The sequence below is a fragment of the Acanthopagrus latus genome, chromosome 1, assembly GCF_904848185.1.
Source record: "Acanthopagrus latus isolate v.2019 chromosome 1, fAcaLat1.1, whole genome shotgun sequence".
Taxonomy (NCBI): Eukaryota; Metazoa; Chordata; class Actinopteri; order Spariformes; family Sparidae; genus Acanthopagrus; species Acanthopagrus latus.
The window spans coordinates 28,560,524-28,587,451 of record NC_051039.1 but is presented as its reverse complement, the minus strand read 5'-3'; the positions used below and the strand labels follow the sequence as shown (position 1 = coordinate 28,587,451).

General features: G+C 43.7%; 2 protein-coding genes across 13 annotated transcripts in view; both read left to right on the top strand.

Annotated features, from left to right (window-relative positions):
- Positions 1-2,266, top strand: part of LOC119022627 (zinc finger protein Aiolos-like) — a 61,269-nt gene extending 59,003 nt beyond the window's left edge. For all 9 annotated transcript variants that reach the window (XM_037103715.1, XM_037103753.1, XM_037103725.1 and 6 more), the window contains one exon: positions 1,088-2,266. In XM_037103715.1, coding sequence (XP_036959610.1) covers positions 1,088-1,722 — 635 coding nt within the window. In that variant the 3' untranslated portion in view covers positions 1,723-2,266. The remainder of the gene's footprint in view (positions 1-1,087) is intronic.
- On the top strand, positions 243-26,692 carry LOC119022611 (protein AF-17-like). 4 transcript variants are annotated; one of them, XM_037103704.1, is made up of 20 exons: positions 243-294; positions 5,907-5,986; positions 6,082-6,136; positions 6,281-6,390; positions 10,758-10,861; positions 11,428-11,521; positions 12,019-12,126; positions 13,407-13,496; positions 13,633-13,777; positions 13,877-14,674; positions 15,264-15,463; positions 16,202-16,343; positions 16,511-16,577; positions 16,917-17,065; positions 19,376-19,576; positions 20,170-20,246; positions 20,474-20,844; positions 21,020-21,119; positions 23,625-23,837; positions 23,929-26,692. In XM_037103704.1, exons 4-20 carry the CDS (start codon positions 6,343-6,345, stop codon positions 23,962-23,964), a joined length of 2,943 nt encoding a protein of 980 aa, XP_036959599.1. In that variant the 5' UTR covers positions 243-294; positions 5,907-5,986; positions 6,082-6,136; positions 6,281-6,342; the 3' UTR covers positions 23,965-26,692. The 4 variants fall into 4 exon arrangements, with proteins under 4 accessions (XP_036959599.1, XP_036959582.1, XP_036959578.1 ...); XM_037103687.1 differs by lacking the exon at positions 243-294 and adding an exon at positions 4,343-4,991 and having other exon boundaries at positions 13,880-14,674; XM_037103683.1 differs by lacking the exon at positions 243-294 and adding an exon at positions 4,345-4,991.
- Positions 26,693-26,928: the final 236 nt, after the last annotated feature.

Genomic DNA, 26,928 nt, shown 5'->3' with positions numbered 1-26,928 from the left:
TCACCTTGCTACTTGATATTTTTATGTCTTAATGCCCACCTGTTTGCTAACTTGTGCAGCTGTAATGTGTTTTCTTAATATGTGCTTTTTGCTGTGCGTTGATGCTCTACTACACAGAATTCATGTTTTGTAGATAATTTCAAGTTGTCTGTCTAAGCTCCCTGTTTGCCTGTGTGTTTGTCTCTGCTGGCCTCCATGTTCTGCCAAACAGGAATTGAGGGCTGAGCCTCATACCTGCATTCACCGGAGAGTGGTCTCCAATGTCCTAAATTCTCAGCGAGAATAATGTCATAGGTGGGTATTGGTAACCCTGCATGGTTAAATAAATGGAGACGTGAAAAAGAGAAACGTGCACTTGAAACCTCTGAGCTGGTTACTTCGTTTTTTGTTTTTTTTTAATTCGTCTGAGTGACGATTGATCAAAAGATAACGGTTTCGGTAAATGGTTAGCTCCATGGGCGTACGCATAGAAGAATTTTCAATAGCTGGCTCTCACCTTTCTGGTTAAGCCTGACTAACACTGGGTTGTAGTTTCGCAATCGAGCCTCAAACTGCTCGCATAACGAGAATGTATTGGCAGAAAAACCCTCCTACATTTCTATCAAGTTGACAAATGAAGTGAGATCTTTCAATATGACAACCACAGGGGGAAAGAGAAGTAATGTCTGCGACCGCAGAGAGAGAGAGAGAGCAGGCGGGAGGCGAGAAACGTGAGCAGGTGCCTCTCCGTCTATGGTTCTGTGGTGCAGCTGCATACAGACCTTCTTCAGAGCCGTCTGCTTCCTCTCAGCCCTGTGCTCTCTCAGGACTCTCTGATACTCTAAAGCTCCTTTTGTCCTGTCAACCTATAATGTTCCAATTCACTGTGCTGCTTTTCTTTTGTCTTGCCTGAGGGATGCACATTTTTATCATTGCTTCTACTCAACAAGTGATCTCTATGAGATCTTTTCCCATCTGTAAGCAAATAAATGCTTTAATTGCTGCTTGCTGCCTGTGGTACTTCTCGTTCCATGCATGCTGGGTGCAGTGTGTGAGACCTCTCTCGGCAGAGTCTTGAGAGCTCTTTCTTCTCATGTTGCTGGTCTAGGCGACAACGGTGTCTGCCTGGACCTGAGCTTTAACAGGGAGCTGGTCCAGCGGACTGACATCAAGGACCCTCCGCCGGGCTCCCCAGGGCCCGACGCCCACCATCAGCCCGTTCTCACAGGGCCGGACAACGATCCATCTCCCTCCCACAGGCCCTACCCCATCCCGTTAGGCCGCAATGACATCAGCCCCATGGGCCTCACCAACGGCCACAAGATGGGCATGCCGCTCCTGGGACTCCCTCACGTCACCCAGCCCCCCCTCAGCATGGACTCGTTCCACGCTGAAGGTTCTCAGATGTCTCAGCCCGTCATGTACAGCCTGGGGCACCTGCTGGGAGGGCTGAACCACCAGAACGGCATTCCCCACCCACACAACCAGCCCATCCCCTTATCCCCGCTGGAGGCTTTACGGGTGGTGCGAGCCGATGGGGAGGCCGGAGCATTGCCCGGGGCAGTGTACCCCTGTGGCCACTGTAGGGTGATCTTCCTGGACTACGTCATGTTCACCATCCACATGGGCTGCCACGGCTTCCGTGACCCACTCGAGTGCAACATGTGTGGCCACCGCAGTCGGGACCGTTACGAGTTCTCTTCCCACATAGCCCGTGGCGAGCACCGCCTAGAACTGAAGTAGCTTTCATTCATGTACATTTTCATGCTTACACACACACACACACACACACACACACACACACACACACACACACACACACACACACACACACATTTACAAACACACATGCTCAGGTAACACTGTGTGAGCACATACACAGATTTACTCATATAAGTAGCTGGTAGTATCTGAAATGACAGCGCGAAGTAGCAGCTATCTCTCGCTCTCTCTCTGTGTGTTTGTGTGTGTGTGTTTTGTGTGTGTGTGTAAGAGAAAGAGATTGAGACGTTATATGGTGTGACGAGTGTCAGAGTGTTCTTACTCACACTGTAGTCATCTGAAACGATGGCCTATTAAGTGTTTATGAGGGACTAATTCAGTAACATTTGTTCTTAATGATCCCTGCTGTAGCCACTGTTTATATAGTTTATTAACCATATGCCAAATGTAAGTTCAAATGGCTGCAAAAAGTAGCAAAAATGCATGTTCCTGTGGTGTACCTGCTCCTGTTTCTCTGGGATCTGTATAAAGGTGTAATAAATAAAAGAATTTCTTTTGTCCTTCATCACACACAGACCTGCACTGTTGAGAGAAGTTTAGCTTCTCTGAAGAACGCTTGCCAATTCAAGACGACAGAAGAAAAAAAAATCCTATTATCTAGAAGGTCACATGTCTCCTTTTAGGCTGTGGTTTCACTGCTTCAAAGGACATGACTTCGCTCTGCACCATGTGTTGTTTCTCACTCCTGAATACTATACTCATCTACCACACAAGTAAGAGAGGGCTTACAGTTTTGCAGAGACAGTTATGTTACACAGGAGAGAGTTATATAAAGTACTGTGAACGTCCAAAGTATAGCTAAGTGTAACAGATGTAATGGAGTTGTAAGTGAAAGTCCAGTCAGAGTGCAGTATTTTAAAATTTGTATAGTCTGAAAATGATGAAATGAGGGTAAAATGTCCAGTGACACCTGTCTTTGGTTTAGGGATTGTCTCCAAATTCCATCACTGTTTTTCCCCGGATGCTGAGGGAATGACTGTCAGTGGGTCGCAAGTCTGTTCTCAGCAGCGTCCATCTGCTGGAGGAAGTGTGATACTGCATGAAATAGAATCAGTTTTGATGAGTTCCTTACACAGTGTTGCTCCAGAGCCTTTTGAGTCCCAAAGTGGTTGGTGGGACCCACAGGGGGTCCTTAAAGATGGTGCAGAACCAAACCAAATGTAAATGAAGGAAAAGTCACATTCTGTTACAGGATGATTTCTCACAGAGAAAATGGGCAAAAAATGATTTTAATCTGTAGTTTCATTCTTCCCACTTACTTTCACCTCACCCACAGAGAGGATGGTAATAAATTATGTCTGCCAGTAAAACACTGCATATGGGAATTTATCTATGTGAGAGTTAAATCTAGGTAAAAATTGAGGGGTGGTGGGATTTTTTAGGGACCTCAGCTGGTGGCTAAATCTGTCTCCTCTGAGTATATCAGGGAAATTTTGGTGAGCCCACAAAATGAGCTCTGTACTCGTCAGCGTGTCAGCGTGGATGCACTTCGCCCACATGTCAGTGCAAGGACTTGGTCACGCTTTGCTGCCCTGAGACCAGAAACAGGGTGTTAGCTGCTTCCAGCTGCCACCGTGCTATCTGTCTTCTCCATCAGTGCCAGTTCCCTTTTCTCTCTTTGGGTTTGAAGAGAAGTGACACTTGTGAAGCAAACTGTCATCGCAGCTTCATGTCCATATGTCGGATTAAACAGCCCAGTCATCCATTTCAAAAGTGCAGAGAGGCCGCTTCTCTTTTTTTCCAGTTATATGAGATTAACTTCAGGGTATTTGTCTTCTGAACAGAGCGAGACCGTGTGTTTGTTTGCAGAAGTTTGAGGCTGAAATTGAGTCAGGGTTTTTCGTAGTAATGTAGGAGGATACATAAATGTTTGAGGAAACAGAGAATATTTTCTGACGCATCACCTCTGAACATAAAAGACACATGGTGGGAAACAGAGATGGGACTGCTTCCAGAGAGAGCTATGCTTCTGCCCTAAGTGTGTGTGCGTGTGATCGTGCATGTGTGTGTGTGTGTGTGTGTGTGTGTGTGTGTGTGTGTGTGTGTGTGTCTGAAGTCCCATTTCCACCATAAAACCCGCCAGCCAGACAGAGTTTACTCAGCCAGTAGAGACAGGAGTCATAAAGCAACAGTGACGCAAGTCCAGTCAAAATGAGAGGCTTCTGGTGACATCTGCTGACTGAATTGTAGGAGTCAAAATGACAAAAATCTAAATAAGATCCATGGCTGATGCATTTTAACTGGAACAACAACACTGCGCAACGAACCTGACAGCAGCGGAGGAATTCAAGTAGAGTTTGACTCATGAAAGATCATCATATGTTAGCAGGAATTTGAATTCCACATCTATTTGTTTCGTCCAGGTTTTGGCTGCAGTTAGAGGGTTTACAAATACAGATGGAATACAAAAAAAACTAATGGGAGACAATTGCTTGTAATGTCATTTGAAACCTACACCAACACCGACTAAATCAGAATCAAGCGAAATGAAATGATATGTGATATAACACAGGTGTAACATTCACACTGAATGTCTTTCTTTCTTTTAATTCGAGGTCAGGACATTTGGATGGTGAAATAGCTTGTAATTATTGCTGGATTATTCTGTGCAGGTCCTGAAGATGGCGCTGTTGACGCGAACTTTGTCGGAGAAACAGCAGCAGCCAGCGGTTTTGACTGATGGATCCACATGTTTTACTGATCTAACGTATAAAGCTGGTGAGCAGATGAGCGGCCCCCGCGTGCGACACGCTCGCGCTGATGCTAATTTGAGTTTTCGTGTTGGAGTGTGAAAACGTGCGCTGACGAGGCTGGCTCGGGAGGAACACAACGTTAACTTGCTACCTTTGCTGTGACTTTTATTCCGACCCAGAGGAGCAGGTCTGAGCATGCGCACTGCATCGGTTCTAAGGGGACGGGGAGGACATCACGGAAAAAACGTAGCAGCAGCACCACAAACCCCACGCCGAGATTTCGCCTCTCCGCTGCGCTAAAACTGCGCGACGAAAGCGACCCACGACTATGCCCGGCGCGGCGTTAAAGTGCGGGACGAGCACTTGACAGGCCTGGGCGAGGTCTGAGCGTTTGCCGGGAGGGGAAATACATTTCTTCATATGGGAGCATGCGGGAAATGGTTGGAGGTTGCTGCGTGTGTTCAGACGAGCGAGGCTGGGCTGAGAATCCGCTGGTGTACTGTGATGGACACGGCTGCAGCGTCGCCGTTCACCAAGGTAACATTAGCCGCTGTTAGCGCGTCATTACCGGGCAGCTGTGGCGGCTGACCCGGCGGCTGGAGGCAGCCAGAGGTGCTGGTTGGTCGGTAAGGTTTCTGGGTAGGTCCGTCGCTTGTCTACGTGCGTGTTTGTGTGTGTGTTGGTGTGTGTGGGAGGGGTAGGTAGGCGTGCTGTTTGTTGTTTCCTCTCAGCACACATGATTACACACACAGGGCCAAGCGGTGACACCAAGCCTAGATGGCGCCTTGATGGCACTTAAGGTCCGAGTGTGTGTGTGTGTGTGTGTGTGTGTGTGTGTGTGTGTGTGTGTGTGTGTGTGTGTGTAAGTGTGTGCACGGCTGTCTGGCCCGGTTGGATCCACAATGTAGGAGGCGTGTTTTTGCGACAAAACAGCCCCGGCGAGGCCCGCCGGTTTGGACACTGTACCAAGAGTCCACTCGCTTTGTTACTTTAGTGAGACCTGTAAGGACAGCAGTCCTCTCTCAGATCATGTTTCTGAGCAGAATCAGCCCTGTGACTGATTAGTGGACCAACTGTGGGAGGAGGGACCAGATATATGTGTGTCTGACTTGCCCTGTTCTCATCAGCTGGTTGATTGTGTCTGTTAAAGTCAGTGAAAGTGTTATAAAATGTAATAAAGAAGGAGTAGTTCAGTGCTGACACAACAGCCTGAGCTGGCAGCTGTCCTTCATAGGGTCATCTTAAAGTTCCAAGTGGACCAAAAATGTGTTTTTGAGGTATTACTGTCAGGAAGACAGAACATAACATTATGTGTAGAATACTTAAATGTGAAAATTAAAGGTTCACAGTGAAACAAGAATTCCTCAGTATACGTTCATGTCGCTGCTGGGAATTTGCTGGAAATTTGCTATCAAAAATAGCACTGTTAACCTGTTCTTGTGTGCGTCCCAGCATGCTACGGGATTGTTCAGGTGCCCACCGGCCCGTGGTTCTGTCGGAAGTGTGAGTCACAGGAGAGGGCGGCGCGCGTGGTGAGTATGACACTACACCTCCATCCATTCCTGCTTTGCACGTCACAGTGACTGTCCAGCTGGACTAAGCTCTGCACTCTCCTGTCCCTCCCCAGAGGTGTGAGCTGTGTCCCCACAAAGATGGTGCCCTCAAGAGGACGGACAGTGGAGGTAAATCTCATCCTCTTGTGTCCGCCCTCGCTCTCCCGCTGTTTTACCTAAGTTGGCCAGCGAGTGAGCAAGATAGAGTAGAAGCTGCAGATTTCCACTTTATTCACAAGCATGTCATTAATCCACTGACAATCTCTCCGTCAGGCTGGGCCCACGTTGTGTGTGCACTCTATATTCCCGAGGTACAGTTCGCCAACGTCCTCACCATGGAGCCCATCATCCTGCAGTATGTCCCACATGAGAGATACATCAAGGTACTGTCTTACACACACACACGCACACACTCATACTGCTGACTGGATAAAAGCTGTGACACATTATGAAGCGAACAGTTGCATCATCAGTGTGTGGTACTCTGTCTCGAACCTTAAGTTGACACAGTATAGCTTATTTTTGTTATTTCTGTACAACCAGACATCACTGTATGCACTGATCTAAAAATGCATTTATTTCTTGTGGAGTGGTGAAATATTTTTCATCAGACATGATAAGGCCAGATATCTAATATCTATACTTTGTATACTGATTATAGCAGTTTTGTTTGTATATATATATTTACAAAAATATATATTTTTTTAATTTTTAATCAAGTTCTTGCACAATTGTGTGTGTTTAGACATCTTAGAGATCATGAAATGAGATATTTCTTTTCTCAAGTGATTTTTCTGCAGAACATGTATCAAGCGGTAGGGTAGGAGGTGTTGTTATGCCAGGTGTGACTGGGGTGATGTGGGTAGGGAATTGGGGAGTGAAGATTAGGCTGTGTGTAAAGCAGAAATGCATGAAAGTCAATGAGAGACAATACTGGTTCCAAAACAGCAGCTATGTAAAATATCAATTTGCAATACTAGCATGACTGGCGCACATTATCCCCAGTGCAAAGGAGATGCCAAACTGAAGCAGCTGTTGATTGATCAATGGGAGTTTGAGTGATGGAGCAGTCAATTATTTTTATTTTTTATACATTTTCTCACCTATTTCTCACCTTTCTCCTTCTAAATCACCTCAATCATGAGAGGTACTTGAGCATACACTTATGAATGAGTCCAAAAAAAGTAGGCTGATGGCTCCAGTAGTATCAGGATTAACTGCAGACAAACACACACACACACACACACACACTCACGGTTTTCCCTACTATTATAACGTCTGGGCTCAGCACCCAAGCCATTTTGGGCACCACCTAAGTGAAAGGACTGTAAAATCATTGTGGAGAGCAGCAGAGCTAACTAAATGACGTTTCCCAGATGTAGTGGTTATATATTCTCCAGTGGATTTCCTCATCAAGTTTTATTGTTAACATTTTGCGTGTTGTTTATTTGTTATCAGTTTATGTTTTTTTCCATTTTTTTGTACATAGTAATGGTCTAAAATTATGTACACATCTTTTTCACTTACTATTGTGACCTCAGGTACACTCACTGTTTTCAGTGTCTGCAGTATTGTGTTGCTGTTTGGTCAGTTTATGCATCAAAATACTTGGTTATGTTTAGGAAGGGGTGGTTTGGATAAAAATAGACCCTTTCCTTTCACAACATTTAACATTTGCAACATTTGAAAGGGTAACTTCCCCCATGTGCGTATCTTTCCAGTCTTTTTCCCAGAGTCTCTAAGCCATGACATTACAAAAAAATGATTGGTCAGTTTCACCGATGTTCCTCGATCAACATTAATGATGATTCTTCAGGTACAACACCAACAAGGAAATACCCGATTGTGCCACCGCCAAAACACCTGATTCCCCGCAGGCGTACTCCTGGGCTGACAGAGATAATAAACTTTTGTAGCTATAAATTGTCTAAGTTTTCAGAGCAGTGACCTTTTTTTGAGCAGCATCAACAGTTCCACAGAGAGAAATACATTATGAGAGATAAAGACAGAAAAAACAAAGAAACAAAGCATGATGCACGTTGCTTTAAGACATGTGGGAAACGACACAACTCTCTTCTCCCATAATGGGAACAACATTTTTGCTCCACAGCACCATCACACTCTCCACCTACACGTACAGTATGGTACAAACCCAGAGGTGAATGTGGCAAAGTCCCTCCCGCTCTCTGGAGGTTGTTGAAAGTCATTCTGGGAACTGTGGGAGATTTCCAGCAGAGCAGAAATTGACGAGGCAGGTTGAAGCATAGAAGCACATTTACCACAGTTCGTCACAAGTTAAATAATACACTGATTAGTACTGAAGCGATTAGTTTTAAGTCAGTTAAAAGGATTTGCTGCAGTTCCTGGTTTGTAGGTGGGATAACTGATGGTTTCTCAAGATAAAACTGCTAATTGATTAATAAAACAAATAGAATATAGAAAATTATCATCAGGTATAACAGAGCATCATGAATTAATATTACCCATCTAATAGTCTATGCTTCTTGTAATATCCATGTGTTATAAGTGAACACTATGTTTTTTGTAAGAAACAGTTTCTTGTTGCATACTGGCTGATGAAATACAAAGATAAGAGGACCTCACAGATTCTTAACATGCAGAGAGAGACCACGTATTGGAAACAGACTGAACTTGTCCCTCATCGTCTACAAACGCTTAGACATTCTGCAGTGCTTCTGAAATATTCTGCTAATGTCTTTTTTTCACTTTGTAAAGGAAACTGCTTGCACCACAGACTAGTTTCAGGCTGTTGTACAGTTATCATACATCAGCTGTCTTGTAACTCTGTCTGTACCATTTTTCCTGTCTGTGTAGCCTTTGATAGTAGTCAGAGTGTGTCTAGCAGAAGTACTGAGCATGCACCAGGGCAGGCCTTTTAAAGCAATGCACATCACACAGAAATCAATATTTGACGCATGGACTCATTAGACTTAGCAGCCAACCGCTGACATGCAGTGTGTTTGTAATGTGTGTGTACGTGTGTGCACGCAAGTGCCTGCTTATAAATGTACACATGTTAGTGTTTGAGTGCCTGGTTTCATATTACTGTGTCAGCTACAGTAAATTGCATGCAGCTTTCCCCCCGTCAGAGCCATTCATCCAGATTTTTGCTGCCCACATTCCTAGACAGCGTTACAATGGACAGTGAAAACTTGAGAAGCCACTCTTTTGGCTTCTTTTCTTTTACACACTCGGTGTAGTTATGTCTCTGGCCTTTCATTTCATAGCCGACATCCTCTGAGGAGAACAGAGAGCTGAGTAGGATGTAGGGAGTAGAGGAAGACAGAAGGAAGGGGAGAGAAAAGGCCAAACAGAGAGGGCTGAAGCGAAAAGGTAAAGAGCCCGCTGTTCTTTTGTCCCGCACCTGTTGCTAGGCCTCTTCTGCCCCCAGCTGAGGAAAGCTGAGGAAAAAGTACAAAAGCTCTGTGTGTGTGTTTGTGTTTGTGTGTGTGCGCACGTGCGCGTGTGTGTGCACACGTGTTTGGCTGCCTGTGAGTACTTATATGCATTTTGAGGATACGTGCTCATTTAGGTGTCAGTGACAACTGATGCTGCTTCACACAGGATGCAAGAACTCTAGCAGCTAAAATCATTATCGTTATTTCCAAAAACTTGGCTACTCATGAAGAATTGTTTTTTAGCACTTTATGATAATTCAACATCTAATCTATACAAAATAGTAGGTGACTGTGAATGTAGTGCACAAAGACAGGAAGTAAATGTTTGTTGCATGAGGATACAAGAAACGCTAAAGTTAAACCTGTGGCACATCTGGCCACAAGCTCCTCAATGTCAGCTTTCTTTTTTTTTTCACGACTGTCGCATCTGGTCAACATGTTGATGGAGGTTCTCAGTCATCCAGGTCATGGTAATTCATAGTGTGTACGAATGAAGTGCTGTATTGAGTCAAGTTGGTGTGTTTCAGATGTTGCACCTCTCATCAAGAGGCTTCTTCAGTTCTAATTAACTGGAGGGGAGTCGCAGGCTTTTAAACTCTGTGTGGGAGTGTCCTTACAGAGCATTCAAGGACATGCGTGAGCTCTGAGTTTCAGAGTTGCTAGGGCCACTTGATGATTGTTGACTTAACCTGCCTTCATGTGGGTTGCTAGGGCTAGGTGAACCCAGGTGCAAATGTTTGTTAAACCATCTAGACAGGTCCTCTGACAACAACTCTGAAACTCAGAGCTCACACATGTCCTTAACAACTCTGTAAGGACACTCCCACACATGGTTTAAAAGCCTGCACCTCCCCTCCAGATAGTTAGAACTAAAGAAGCCTCTTGGATGAGATGTGAAACGTCTTCCAGAAACACGTCCAGTTGTCTATGATACAGCTCTTCAAATCTGGTCAGCAGTTGTGCTGTACAAAGCAGTGAGCATGCAGCAAACTGTGTTCTGTTTGAAAGCCCCATCTGTTGACTTGAGAAGCAAAACCTCCACATCTTTTACAGTATGGCTGTGGCTGGCCTCAAATTACACTGCAATAACTTTGGTTCACTTTAATGGCCAAATAACAACAATGTATCAGTGTGCCCTGCTAACAGATGAAACAAGCACAGCTTTGCTTGTGAATATGTACATTTTGAAACAGCAAACAGCTGTAGATTCACAAACAGGTTTGTCAGTCGACAGGAAAACCTAGCCAGTGTTAAAAATGATAATAATGGTAATGACTGATGTTTCTGTGTCTCGTTATCACCTATTCACTCCGTCTTTGCTGCTTCACCAGACTTGTTATATCTGTGAGGACCATGGCAGGGAGAGCAAGGCCGCCTGTGGAGCCTGCATGACCTGCAACAGACAGGGCTGCAGGCAAGCCTTCCACGTCACCTGGTAAGTGTTAAAGTGTGTGTGTTTATATACGTGTGTTTGTGGTTACATGGAAGCATCAGTGTGATGGTCAGCAACATCAGTTACCACTTTGAAATGAAAGTGCTGCAACAAAGATGTTGAAAAATACATTTCATACTAAAAAGCATCATGGTGACGGTGCGCCTTAACCAAGACGTGACATTCGTTTAGAACAAGAGTTGTGAAGTGATTTGACTTTAAATGCAAATAACAGTATACCGTTGGCCTCAAAATGCTCTCATTCCTTGGCTTTGGGCCTTAATTCTGAGTAAGCTATGACTGATTCCTGTGACAGTGCAGGAGGTGAAGACTTCAAGTCAAGTCTAGAAGATTGTGAGGCACTGATTATTGTGTGCTGTGATCTGACATTTGATCTGTTCTGTCATGATCAATTACACCAGCTCTCAGGTGACTCAGGCCACGTCCATGTTATTGCCAGAGTGTGTGTGTGTGTGTGTGTGTGCGCGCGCGCGTGTGTGTATGTGTGTATGTGTGTGCACGCTCTCCTGTTTCCCCTCCTGTCTGACCTCCTGACACCCTGTGTTCAGTGCTCAGATGGCAGGTCTGCTGTGTGAGGAGGAAGGCCCAGAAGCTGACAACGTTAAATATTGCGGCTACTGCAAACATCACTACAACAAAATGGTGAGATGGACAGCAGTCTAAACAACATTTCTTGCAAAAAAAAACATCACAAAAATATTGCTTTAAAGAAAACATGATGAAAATGGCAGCTGCTGCACACATCAGAGATAAACCTCTTTGTCTAAAATCCTCCCTTAAATGCACTGTGAAGTGTTAACACTGCTCATTAAACATTAGTACTAAACGTAACTATTGTTGTGTTTGGTTGTTATTTTGACTTTAAACAGCCCGTATGGCTGCGTAGATTTCATCCAGAATTGCTGTTGTTTCTGGCTCTGGTGCAGAACGATGATGTCTCAGAACTTTATCCCACCTGTGAAGCTCTGATTAGCTCAGCTGACAGTTGGGAAACTATAGTCAATGAACACCAGACCTGTTTAAACTCTCTAGGAAGAGAATCAGAAGCTTCTTTTATGCATTATCTGAAAAAGTTCAGCAGCTTCTCAGGTTTTATTTGGTCTTGAGGCAATATTCACTTTTTCCTTTGGTGTTTACAGCAGAAGAAGTTACGCTCCAGTGAAAATACAAGTAGCTCCTTCAGTCATTCCAGGGGGCGCTCCAGCTCTCCATCACAGGACAAACACCACCACCACAGACAGAGGAAGGTATGGTTGATGTGGAAAACTTTTAACTGCTAGTAAAGTGTTGGCAGTGGCTGTCTGGTCACATTTCTAGTCTTGTTTACTGGTGATGAGAATTGAAAACTAGTTCAAATGAAGAATTGGTTCCAAATTGTCCGATTCATCAGAATTGTTTGCCTCTGATTCTTTCATGCTGACATGTTCTTCTGACAGTTAGGAATTGCAAAACAATGACATTGAACTTATGTGTCCCCGCTGCTGGAACAAAGAGTCATGGTGTAGAGGAAGAATTGGTTCAAAGCATGGCTTCATTTCACAAAGAATGACGTAAACAGTCAACTATTTGTAATGTCTGTAAAATGCATTTCATCCATTGTATGACAGACTGTTGCTACTGCTAGCTCTCAGGTCATAGACTGAGACTCGCCCATCAGTGTGTTGAGGATCAAAAATTGTCAAAGGAGAAAAAGCTGCGTTGATCCTGAAAACCCCCGTAGGCCAACACTTTTCACACAGAAATTGAAGAATCAGGAGGGAATCAGTGAAGAATTGTTTTGATAAGCAGAATGGAATTGTCTCACAGCCTGAGGACAGAAGCTGCGCCATAGTCTGGTCGTACAGCAGCAGACACTAATACAGAAACTCACACTGTATCTGTCTTGATGGCAACAGGGTGAACAGACTGTCTGGGGGATGGGTGCTGTCTTGTAGTGTCCTTTGGGCTCTGTGCAGACATTTCATTTCTCTGATATCACTGACCTATATGGGTACTAATGATGTTCTGATGGTGGTTTTAATCACCTGCTGCCTGTCCAGGGGCAGTTTGTGATGTTTTCAGTCAGGATGCTTTATATTGCTTCTCTTTGAAAGTTGACAAGAACTTGGCACAGGATTTCTGCCCTCTCATTACTCCTTAAGACATACAGTCATTTCTGTGCTTTTCTGACCAGGGTGATGATGTGCGATGACCATTATAGGTTCTCTGTGATGTTGATTCCCAGGAACCTAAAACTGTTCACCTGCTCCACCTCAGTTCCACTGATGTAGACAGGGGTGTGTGTCTTTGGCTCCTTTTTTCTAAGATAAACAAGCTTATGATACATCACAATAGAGTTCCCTTGGTGTCTGGGATTGCAGTCCAGCTGGGCATGACTGTACAGCCTGAACAAGAGGAGGCCAGCCCTAGTAATGTTAATGCGTGCGTGCCTGAATGTTTGTTTTTGTCTGTGCTTTAGAGGATAGTGTACACCAGTTAGTACCTGGTTTGACTCTAACCTGAGCCCTGTGTTTTCCATTACATTCAGAGTCATAAAGACAAGAGTCGGCAGAAAGAGCGCCACAAGAAGTCCTCAGACAGTCTGGGCTCTTCGGTGACGAGCAGCAGCATAGAAAAGGTATGAATACCAACCCACAGTGTGACTGGTGAGGGGCAGCAGACCCTGTCATTAAACATTCTGCCGTGTCAGATTGAATTTCACATAAAGTTAAGAGCTGTCATAAACTAATCTTGACCTGTGTGTTTTGGCCCAGATATCCTCCGCTCACCACAGCAACAAGGACAGTGAGTCTAAGTCCAAGAAGCTGAGCTCACACAGTCATGGTCACCGCAGTAAGAAGACAGGAAGCACTGGCAAGAGCTGTTCTTCCTCCTCCTGCTCCTCCAGTCCATATACAGGTAACTACCACATGAAGGCAGACTGAAATGTTGTGAGTGTGACATCTATATTATTGACTCCAGTCAGATTTTGACCACAACCTTGTGTTTCTCTCGGAGGAGGCTCCCTGTCTTCTGCTCAGGATTTCCATCAGTTCTCATCATCCTCACGCCTGGAACGTGATCATGACCGAGGCGGCGACGACCACAGTGGTGAGGAGCGTAAGGAGCGTCACAGGAGGCCAGCGGTCCAGGAGGACGAGGATGAAGAGGATGATGAAAAGGAGGAGGACAAAGATGAGGAGGAGGAAGAGGAGGAGGAGGAAGACAGTAAATACCACAAGCCACCAGCTTTGACTCCTGCTGATGGCCCACTGGCGGGGTCACAGGGTCAAGACAGGTCGGAGGGCAACTCGAGCCCTTTCGAGAACAAAGTCACTATTTCTACCTTTGGGTCCATCATGCGCATCACCTCCTCGTCAGGGCTGGGCAGCAGCAGCAAGATCCGGAAGATCTCCTCCTCAGGGGACTACAAACCCTCCAAGTCTCTCTGTAAACCGTCTCAGCTGAGCACGCCGCCTATCCTGGAGGAGGCAGACCTGGAGGACAAGGCCACAGCTCCACCACTGCCCAGAGAGCGGCGGCACCGCGGCAGCAAGAAGAGCAGCCATGGTCCAGGGCGTCCAAGGGGGAGCAAGAACCGAGAGCGGAGAGAGGAGGAGCATCAGCACCACCATCACCACGCAGCACCTCCTCCCCCTCCAGCGTTAACCTCTTCACTCTACCCGAACCCGTCCTCCATCCCCCACCCCGCCTTCTCCTCCACGCTTCCGCCCGCAACCATCTCTTCCTCTTCTTTCTCCTCCTCCTCTGCTGGCAGTTTTTCCACAAGTCGTGGCAACTCACTGCTCGGCTCCGGTGAGTCTATGTCAGTGGGTGTGAGTGTGGTAGCCCTCGAGCTTCCTGTGTGTGAGAGCAGGCGTGTGTTAAAAAAAAAAAAAAAACGACGCCACTATCACTATCTGTTTGCACTTCAGTGTGTTCATTTGCAAGTCGACTGTAAAGTGTCGAAATGTTTCCATTGCACATGTGCCCTGTCAGCAGCACAGCAGCAGCTTATCTGTATATCAGGACCTGTCGGTGTAGTCGAACAAGCCTCTGGAAGTCAGAGCCACGCAGGACAAATAAAGATCCTGTTACAGGCCACTGGTTTTAATACACATGGGTTTGAAATTGAGAATATTTTGTAAATCTGTCTCACAGTATTGACTTAATCTGTACGAGGCACAGATATTGTCCTAGATAGTGGTTTTTGTGTGCGCTGCACACCTTGCAGAGTGGTAGATTTTCTGCCCTACTTACAGATTTGTTCTCCAGGATGCACAAACACTTGTGTGGCATGTTGTTTTCTTTTGGGGTCTTACAACTCCTTAGACAAAAAAAATGTGGACAGAAAGTCTCTTTTTAAAAATAGTTTTTCACTAATTTAAACTTTCTGAACTCTTAGGTATCTACTCCAGTCTCAAGGACCCTCTCACACTGGGCGGGGGCATCTGCAGCACCCCTCTCTCCCTGGGTGGAGGGGTGTGTAGCACCTCCTTGTCCCTGGGAGGGGGTATATGTAGCACCCCTCTCTCCTCAGGACTCCTTCAATCCCACGTCTCCTCGCTCTCACTTCCGTCAGTCAACGCGGCTTCAAACACGCAGGTAAAGAGAAACGTTTACACTGTTTAAAGCAGATAACATGAAGGCTTCAGGGTGAAACACTCCCCCTGTGTCTTTAGTACCTGCACATCACTTTTTCTTGACTTGCGGGTATAAAACAGACAAAAAAAACAAAGTAAAAACAACAGCATGGTTATAGAGGAAAAAGACTGTTGTTGACTAGTTATTCAACAGAAAATTGATCTGAGAGATAAATAAATAAGTCATCTTTTTGACTGATTATCTGTTGGTTTTGGACCGTTTGGTAGATAAATCAAGGAGTATGGAGAGGTGTGGTTGAGCTTTGGGAAATTGTGATGGACATTTTTCACAATTTCACTGACCTTTTCTTAATTGTCATTTTCTTCCAAAACTTTATTATCAGTAAATGAAGTAAATAATAAACAGTTCATCATTAAAAAGTGAAAGTAATTATCAGTTGCGGCACTACATGATTTCATATAAATACTAAAATGAATGGTCAAGTGAGGAATTCATACTTTTTTATTGTTATAATTTTTTTTATAATTGACACTTTTTTGCTGCTTTTCTATATTTTATAACTGTGAAGACTGGATGTTATTTGTCTGCTTCACCATGGCCAACATGTATTTCTACTTCCTAATATTCTATAGATTACATTTTTTTTTTTTTGACTGCATTTCTTTTTAACCAGCATTGTTTGAGGATTGGTCCAGATGATTTTTTGTGAGCCAGATGTTGATATTCACTGTCTCATAGGTCCATCCAGGTTCCAGCACCTCCTATAGTCTGACCTCTACCCAGCCTTTCGCCAGCTGTCTCTCCACAGCCCCGACACTGCCACCACTATTGAGCCAAGCCCAGACCTCACTGCCAGGTGAGAGGAAGACAGCGTTCACAGGTCATTATGATTGTTTGCGGTGTCAAAAAATTGGAGCTAGTTTCACAAGTGTAAACATAGCAAGAAACTGCTATCTTCAATTTCTTACAATCTGGCAGACATTAACATTGTTCATATTGTGCCGCCTACAAATTGGAAAGTTAATGTCTGTCTTTTCCCATTCTCAGAGTCCGACCTCGATGACTGTCGCTTCCCATGTCAGGGGAACTCGCCAAGAGAGAGTCTTTCCTCACAGTACGTCTCATTTAATCTTTTTTGGTGGTTTTAATGGGAAGTGTCGGACACAATATGTGATTTATGCTGTGAAAAAGAGGGAGCAAGTAGTAAAACACTCATCTTTCATCCGTCAAATGAAACATCATTTGGATACTTGTTCCCACTGCTGTTGCTGTAGTCAGATCAATTTATATTTCTGTATGCAGCAACAGGAAACATCTACCAAAGTGACTGCGTGGATTATAAAAAGAAATACCAACCACAGCCACAGGGTCTTGTTGGTAGTTTCCCAGCTCGGCTGCAGCAGTGACTTCTTTCTGACTCGTCGTTGTGTTTCTCCTCCTCCTCCTCACACAGGTCTCCTATGAGCTGTCTCCCTCTTCTGTTCGACCAGAGAGATGGGCTGGGTGCAGGAGTCAGATCTCGTCCTGAGAATGTCCCTCCAGCCAGCTCGCATATTGAGCTCCTGCTGGAGAAACATGGCAATGGAGAGATGGGAGTCAACAGTGAGTGAGGCTTGAAAAAGACACACACACCAGATAATTTCACTTTTCATCGGAATTTAAAAAGCCTTTAAATGAAACAGAAGGAGAAAGAGATTTGGTTGATTTGCTCACAAGTAGTGGTCATATTGAGGCCGCACCCTTAGAAGAGGACACACAGATATCTTCATTTAAGAGCTAACAAGCAAAAACTGTTTGGAACCACTGCAATGCAAAGTAAAAATAAAATTTGTGAGCTGCACAGGATTGTGTCCCTTAGACAGCAACCTGGTACTATTTCGAGATGATGACTGTACCTGTGGACGCTGTTTTGGAGAGAAAATGAGAGCATGCTGCTGTGGTTTTCAAAGCAGCTGTAGCAACTTTGTTTCTCATGTTCCTTCTCTTGGTTTAATCTCTGTTGGGCTCACTCCTGAACCTGACTGCTTACTGGCATTAACTCTGACTCTTCTTCTTTGGGGACTTCATCAGCTAACACTTGCTGTCTAGTCTTTTCATTGCTCCTTTTTCTTTCTCAACACTGTGCTGTCACAATTCTATTTTCCATTTTCAATTTTTCTCATTCTACTTTCGTATTCTTTTACTATTTCTCCCATTGTCTGTCTTTTTACCATCGCTGCCTAACACAAAATCAGAAATGGGCCCTCCTGTCTTCCCCTGCCACCATAATATTGATCAACTGAGTGTGTTTTTATGCAACTTAGCCTCTAATCCTTTGTAAAATGAAAGGGCCTGTAGTCTCTATCTTAAATATGTTTATCTGTGCCCCAGGGAGAGCTTCAGACTAATGAGTGTTAACTGCTGCTCCAATCTGTAGAAATGGGAGAGAAGAGTGTGTTTACTATCTGTGTCTGTGATGCTGGGCACGCTGCACAGACAGCTCCCTAGAAAATCAATTAGAGAGCATTTACAGGATGCTTGAATTCCTATCTGAGACCTGACACTGCTTTTTCTATAGGAAGCAGTAGTTCATCACAGCACATTATTTGAGATTGAAGTTTGGAATAAACTTTTGTAGTCTTTTGTTTGTGTTTTAATGTTTTTAAGCATGTATTTATTGTGTTTTAATTAACAGTGGTAAAATCACAAAGATAAATTAAGCAAAAGTCATGTGATGATGTTATGATGTAGGATTTTCTCCACAAGTATTATAAAATGAGGTCCAGTAACATTATGTAATCATGGTATCCTGGTGGCTCCACCTGTTGTCCACTGTATATATCTTTTTTTTTATTTTTGAAGTATTTTTTGGCCTTTATATGGCTTTATTCATAGAACAGATCAAGTGATGACAGGAAACAGGTGGGAGAGAGGGGGACTGACATGCAGCAGGCTGGGACTTGAATCCAGGGCCGCCACAGCAGTGAGGGCATAGCCTCTGTACATTGGACGCCTGCACTGTATATATCTTTTGACAGATATTTTCTTGATTAGACCATAAACCAGGATAGGTTTACTGTGTGCCTTGGTTGATTGACATCATTGAAACTGTTATGGTGGGACAATTTAGGATTATTCTGCATAATAGATGCTCATTAGTATTTTCCACTGTAGCTCAGCATGACATCCATACAAGCAAGAGCCTAATCAGTCTTAATTGAATTGTGAAGGAGCTCAGTACAAATTCCAATGTGCTAATGCCAACCTGTGCTCTGTTTAAATTAATTGACACATCTCACTTTGTGATGTAATGAAAATAACTTCTCACTTTGTTTGCAAAATCCTCATATGATAATATAAACACAATTGATTTAGAATTGTTATAATTAATGTGTGGTTTGTTTATCTCAGGTGTTATTTTGGTTACAGATTACACTGACCTCCTGGAAAAGGCCATGTATTTAGGGACTACTTTGTATTTCATGTGCCACTGTGGCTGCATAAATGTTAAAAGTCTTCCAAACCATAATACGTGTCAAGGTGACGTGAGTGGCACGTAGACCTGCAAGGATTAAGTACCTGATTAATTAGTTGATCGAAAGAAAATAAGCTACCAACAGCTCTGACAGCTGATTATCTGTTTTTCTGTTTTTTTATGCAGAAACATCACATTTACTGGTTGTAGCTTCTTAAACATGAATAAAGGAGCAACTTGAAGATGTCACTTCAGGCTCTGTGAAACTGTAATGAGTATTTATTTATTTTGTTGTAGTTTTACTAAAGAACGATCAGCAGATTAAAAAAATATATATCTTTTGTAGAAGCCCTAGCAGCAATTCAAGTGTAAAACCTAGATAGAACCCAGATAAAACTGTAATGGAAATGGAAATAATTTTGCTTTGACAACATGTATGTCCTCCCTGCCTCCTCTAGTTGTGGAGATGCTACAGTCGCTCCACTCCCTGCAGCAGGAGAACCAGCGCCTCCAGGACCAGATCCTCAGCCTGACGGCCAAGAAGGAGCGTCTACAGCTGCTCAACACGGAACTGGCCGTGCCTTTCCCTCCACACGTTCTTTCCGCCCAGGGTTCCATGCACACCTCTGCCCAGATCAACTTCCTGTCATCCACCCAAGGTCAGAATCATCATCTCCACCCACCGTCAGATCACAGTTATAATATGGTGTCATGTAGTACGCTCCCTGTCTACTATTCATCTGCATCACTCTACCTTCCTCTCTCCCGTCACAACAGTCCACCTGCATGTATCATTTTTTAAACATCAGTGTATCAGGTTAGTGGTGATTCCACAGATACTAAAATAGATGGCCTCGGTCTGACGTCAACTGTATAGTCAGTTACATCTTTCCACTGACAGAATCACTCACTTTTATATCAGAGTGGTTGTTACTGCTTGTTCTGTCTGCATCGCTCTTCCTGTATTGTTAAGTAAAGCAGTGTATGTCAATGTCATGTATCAGTGCAGCGGATTTCCAATGAATTCGTGCCTGGCAACACAAAGTGATACATGTTGTAAAGTACAGCATAGAGGCTGCAGGTGTTGTTAGCGATGGCCACAAACACAGTAATTATGCCGAGGACATAGCGATTTATTGATGTGAAAATCCTACATGCAGGTGTTTGTAAAGTTAGTGATAAAAACTACAGTGGCTAGTGTAAACCTCTGATCTAGTAGTTTTCACCTTGTGTTTGTGCCTCTTGTCTTTAGACCCCTTGAGCACCAATAAGAGTCCCCTGTCCAAAAGCTGCTTCCTGAATGACACCTCCTTTGTTACCTCATCTGAGGTGAGAAACCATAGACCCTTCTTACCTTAAACACTCCAAACAAACCTTTGTCAGAATGTATTAGCGAGTACATTTCTGCCTTTTTACCACTTTGAAACATGAATCTGTGGGTTTAAACATCAGTACAGTGATGATGATGATGATGATGATGATGATAATGATGAGTGATCCTGTCTGCTACCATCACAAATCAATAGCTAAACTGATACTTCACATCTCTGTTCCAGGAGCTCCACTCTGGTAGTCCGTCCCGCAGTAGCTCCTCCCTTTCCTTCCAGAGCACTCCTCCTCCTCAGCAGAGTCCCGCCTCCTTCAGTCAGCCCATGCTGAATGGCCTGAGTCGGGGCTTGAGTGATGGTTTGGGGACCATCAGTCAGGCCGGCAGCTCCTCTCTGCCTGTGGTGGGAGGGCTCATGGCGTCCCTCGCAGGAAGTCCTCAGCTGAATATGAACGGTATGCTGGGCAGTCTGAACGGAGTGATCCAGTCTCCTGTGCAGAACGCCCCCCAGCCCACACTTCCCGCTCTGCGCCCCCAGCCTCCACCTCTCAACCCCCAGGCACTAGCACAGGGCTTCCAGCTTCCCAAGAGTGTCAGCCCGTACGTACCCAGTCTGTCCGTAAATCAGTTGGAGAAGAAATCTATGTTAAGACAAACAGTTGTTTTGCAAATGACATCATGTCAGGCAGCTAAAGCAGGGCCAAGTCTCTGATGGCCGTGTGTTTATGTGTTTTCTGCTGTGTAATATGTCCGCTTGTTGTTTCTTGTATTTCAGGTCTTCTCTCCTGTCCGAGCAGCAGAAGCAGCTTCTTATCGAGCAGCAGCAGCAACAGCAGCAGCTCCAGCAGTTCCTAACGTCACAGAACTTCACTCCTGTAATGACACTTCTTCACACCTATAACTTCACAATAGGTCACCTATAACAATTCAGATAGGATCTCCTGTAGTTTTCTCCTTTGAGAGAGACCAAAAACATCTCTAGTTTTCTTTATATCTCTATGTTTATATCTAGTGAGTGTATTTCATGTTTATACTTCTCAGGAAGATAAAACACACACTTGTTTCTTGGGGTAAAATATGTAAACATCCATCAAAATGATTTAATTCAATTTAAAAGAAAAAAAAAAAACGTAATTTGTCCCAGGAGGGGGGGCAATTAAAGGCACGTGGAGTAGTTGTACACCGACACAAACAAGCCAGCATGTTAGTTACACATACAAAAAAACGGGATGGGTGGATGGGAGTTCAGGAGCTGAACAGACTTGGGAACAAAGGTTGCTCTCCTCCTCTGTGTCCTGCATCCTGTGCAGCAGAGCCGGCATCCCGAGGGGAGCCACTCAAACACTGGAAACAGAGCGTGGGAGGGTTCCTGATGGATCCTGCATGCTGTCCTCAGTGTTTGCTGCAGTCTTTGCACACACAGAGGAAAGTGCTCTGACTGGAAGTCCAATGATTTTTGAGCAGACTTTGACTGTGCTCTGCAGGCGTGTCCTGTTCTGCAGACTTGTGGAGTGGAACTGGCAGAGCTCCCTCTACTTGCTGGAAAAGGTTACCACCATCCCTTTGGTCTCTGTGTTGAACTCCAGGGCTAATTTATCACACCACTCCACAAAGTCATGCAAGTACTGAGCTGTGGTGATGTGAGAGGCCTGAGAGCAGGGACAAGAGCAGATGACAGTTTGGATGGGTGGACCGGCAGTCATCGGTGTAGAGGATGAAGAGCGTAGGTGAGAGGATGCAGCCCTGAGGGGAGCCTGTAGAGGTGACTGAGATGTCAGAAGGAGTTATTGACCAGCACCCTCTATGATCAGTTGGTGAGGAAGTCTGTAAACCACAGGATCAGTTGGTGGTCCAGGTGGAAGCAGGTGGAGAGTGTCTCTGCTGGGATGTGTGGCTGTAGAGTTGAATGCAGAGGAGAAGTCTGCAAACAGGCTGGCTGTGGTTTTGGGATGTTCCAGGCGATTGTGTACTGTGTCCGTGATGAGTGTTTTTGCCTGCACGGTGCGCGAGCTGGAGAGGGTCCATCAGTGGGTCAGGTACCGCGATGATGTGTTTCTTTATGACTCTCTCCATAGCTTTCATTACGAGTCATTTTAGAAGGCAGCTTGTGAAAGTTGTGTCATGTGACTTGTACTGATATCAGTTTCATTTTTATTTTTTTGTAAATGGAGCACAGTCTATCAAATGAACAACAGGAAGACCCTGTGATATCAGTTTTAATGAGTGCTTATAATCTCTTAACTTGAAGACCAAAAGATCTCTTTGTCAGTCTTGTAGTTAGGCAAGCTGAACAGGTTTTTCTTTATAGACCTTAGTCACATGACAGTTTCAGAAGTCTTTATAGGCACACAGAGGACAGTTTAGATTTACACCTTAATAAAATCTTCTCTTATTAAAAGGTAGAATTTAACATTTTGTCAAATACACGTTTTAGTACTATACTGGAGCCCTGTGGTCAATGTGAGGTTGCTAGGCAACCAATGGAGGCTTCAGTAAGTTACTGTGCCCCACCAAAAACTAGTCCCTGATCCTCAGCATGGAGTTAATAAATGCAGTATAAAGTGTTAATTAGTGAGCTCCAGAGGTGCTGGTGTACAGAAATTAGTATATTGCCCAAACTGTCAAACAATTGCTTTAAATCAAGCAGTACTGTACAGCTTCCAATTAAAATAACTAGAAACAAGAGTCATTTGTCTGATACTTCAGTAGAGACCTGCCTTATTTTGTTTTGCTTCAAGATACTTTCTGTCCTGAGTGGTAGACAGCAGTTAAGGGCGTGGCACTTATAATAACAAGTATAATGGTGAAATAACAATACATAAGATACATAAGTTATGAAATATTGATGATTAATAGCAATGACAGTTGCTTCAAGGATGAACGTGGGGATAACAGTATATAGTAGTGTGTGATTAACTAGCTATTGAGGTTTTGAGGTAGCTGTTGAGTGTGTGACTCTTTCTCAACAACAGAAACCAGCCACCATGAATGGTCCTATTTGACTTGCAAACTGGTACAAGTCTGGTGGATACTGGAATCAGCCACACACTGTGGACATCTCATCCAATCTACAGCTAGTATCTGTCCCTGGTTATTGTGGGGTTAGGGTCTATGTGTGATTGTGTTATGGCTCATTGAAAATACCTGTAAACCTGAGTTGAAACAGCTGAGATAGATACATTGTGAACTCAAGAAATGTTTGACTTGTCCCGCTGCTTTCAGAGCAGCAGAAACTTTGGACCAGTTATAGATGGACTGAAACAAACATGTAACATGTCGAGGAGGAGAAAGGCTGCCTTTCACAGATTAAGACTATTTTCAATTTGACCTCCAATTTTGAAAGCACACAAACGTCTTGTGTTCTCCCCTGGCTCTACCAGGAGCAGCAAGTGGTGGTGTGCCAGATGCTGCAGCAGCAGAGACAGAGGGAGCTGCAGCGCCTCACGCTGACAGGAGCTCTCACGTCCACCCCAAACTCACCGATGATCGCCCAGTCACCCAACCTGCTGTCTTCAGCCACAGCCTCACCCCTGCAGGGCGGCCAGGGCAGCAACCTCTTTGGCCTGCAGGACAGTGCACTTCACAAGCCCGGGGTGAGCAACACTGCCAGATTTCTCCCTTGGACTGTATACGTTTTTAGTGGAAGAACTGTAAGAAACACTGTGTCATTTGCTTTGCTTTCAGGCTGCAGGAGAAAAGGGTGGAGACAAGAATGGGTGATGATTCCACAGGAGCAGCTCCACTGAAGATGTCGGGCATCGTCAGCAAACATGACTTTTGAACGTCTTTCCTCCTCTGTCATGTTTATCTTACACCCTCTTTTATGAATGTATAACAGGATGGACTTAAACGTCAAGGTGAAGTTTTTCGTGTTTTGGAGTTCTTTATATCAGAGGTTCTTCTCATAGGTTTTTGTGTAGGCAGCTTTCAGAGAGCATGAATACAATGGTCTCTTCTTAAATTGCACTAATTTGTTAGCTAGACCAATGAGGCTGCTTCTGAAGGCAGAGTTCCTGCTCAGCACTGCAGGTGCTGTGTAGGCTTCTGGGTTGAAGCGTGTACTCAAGGTCAGACTGTGTTGTCTCTGGCTTCTCAAGCACTGACCGTTCATGATCTCCCTCCATGGCTTATTTTCAATCAGTCAGAGAGAATCGCAGACTTCTGCCACTTCTAGCAACCTCAACTGTCTTCCTTGATATTTTGTCTTCCCTTTGTGTTCCCCCCTACCCAAATTCCATCCAGATCTTCTATATGTTGCATTTTCTCACATGCACTTATTACGTAAAGGATAAGTATACTGTCATTCTCGATGTGTGGTTAGTGGCATTTCAACATGAAGCTAGTTATTACCTCAAATCTTTGTGCCACCTATTTTCCATTGTTGAAATTTTGTGCCGACTCATTACCGCATAAGCCTTCACTGGATATAAATGCCCACCAAAAAACCTTGGTGTCAACTCAAAGGTATTAACTTATGTAGATGTAAAAATGGCACAGAACCCACATGTTCAAAATGGCGCTTTCATCCACTAGAGACTGGCATCAATGTCAACATTGAGCACTAGATTTTATCCCAAACCACCATGAGAGTTTCTAAATAATTTTATATCCTTCCAGTTGCTATCGAGATTAAGCAGATGAAACCAAACATTTGGAAATTGTAAGTAAGAAATTCATTGTTTTTCCTAAACAAGTGAGCACTTTGCATGTTAGTAGCTAACAGAGCAAATTAGCCATCAACACAGTACCTTATAAAGGATGCTTGGTACTTACTAGGCCACTAGGGACTGAAAGATTATTGATTCATGTGAATATTTTGCACTCCTCCTCCTCCTGAATTGTCATTTTTTGTGTTTCATATATAGATATTCTTTTCATGATCACCAACTAGTTGTTCTTTTAGCAATACTGGATAGATAATGCCTTAATGATGTTAGATTAACAGAGGAAACCATGAGCCCAAAGGCTCACTCTCTTCTCGTCTTTCTTTGATAGTGTTTTTTATCCGGGGTACATGGAGCGTTACATTAGTAAAGAGAAAGCACTCTTCCTAAACCCATTTATACTTTTGATAGCTGACGGATGATTTCAAAAGATGAAATGTGTGAATAACCGTATAGTGGTAACTGAAGTGTCAAATCCTTTTCTATTGTAATTTTTGTGTTCAGATGCAATGTTCTTTAGTTGTTGGTGCTTCAGAGAACTGAGAAACAAGGACTTGTTGAGAATCTTACAGTGAAGCCTGCACAGTGGTGTCATAGGAGACGGCTGGGGACGGCCATGTTGTAAACTATTATTAAAGTGCTGTCGCGGCAATGTATGATACATAGTGTAGCTGTTATCAGCTGGGCAGACCGTGAATTGCCAATGTTGTTAGTGATTACTGGCCTGAACCCCGACTTGAGCCAGCGTATAGACGATGATGAGCTTCTCTTTCCTTCCACTCCACTTTATCAAACAATGTACCTGTTGGGCTCAGTTTTACTTCTCAGAACAGTGGCCACTTACGAAAAAGTGAATATTTTACCATGTTTTCTCCTGTGTTCTTTAACAATATTATCATAGGCCTTTTAAAATATTTTCTCACTTGTGTTTGCAATCTTGAACATGATCTCCCTTACATGTGATATCTCGAGTGCTAGGTTATTTTGTTAGCAGCTAATGTAGACGTCAGAAAGGAACTTCAAGCAGCTCACTAATCGGTGATATATACTGTAGCAATGACAGAAGGAGAATGTTGATTATGTTGATAAAGACATGAGCCAACGCGTTGACATGACTCCAAGTGGGAGTTCTGCAATTTACCAAGTATGTCTTTATTATGTAAGTCCAAACACAACCACGTCCAGGAGATTGACTGACGAGTGCGAAGGATTTTTGAAGCGGTTTCTTTCTCATGTTGCACTGGGGCGCTTTGGGCCCAATTGTAAATCGTTTTTAGTACCTTTTTCAATTTTGTTGGAAGACAAGTTGTATACTTTAATATGTTTGTGTAAAAACACATTCATTCTTTTAAGCTTTGAAGTTTGGGTAACCAAGATAATCCATGTTCTTATTGTCGTACTGTGTATCTTTTATGTGTTACAACATTTAAGCACCTGGCTCTGAATGAGGTTTGATGGAACGCAAGTTACCTATTGGGATATGAATTGCATGAAATGCAGTGAGGTCTTTCAAATGTATTGCTAAATACCAAGTAATAACTATGCATCATTTTAAATGCATTGTTCCCTGAAAAAAAAGAAATTAAATTAAATGAGCACTGAATTTTAAAAAGGACAAGCATGTTGTCAATGTACAGTGTATTTGTTTGAGAGAATTGATCAAGACGAATTTGACAATATTCAGATTAAAAGCCCTGTAAAGTATTTTGATATTTTTGTGTGTAAAATTAAAAGGATGGATTAAGACAACTTTTTGTCAATAAATGTATTTTACTGAGTTGTTACATTTTCTTTTGAGTGTTCAATCACTTATCTGTTAGTGGTCCAATGAGAGGAAAGTGGGAATGAATCCCTAAGTTTTTATAAGACAAGTGACTGACATACAGCAACCAGCTTTGTCTGGGACTGGTTTCAGCTAAATTCAAACATATTTAACTTAACAAAAACTAAGAAGCAAAATTTGCCGCAAATATTATCATTTTTGTCTTTTCTATTTTGCTATCAAGAAAATATATTTATT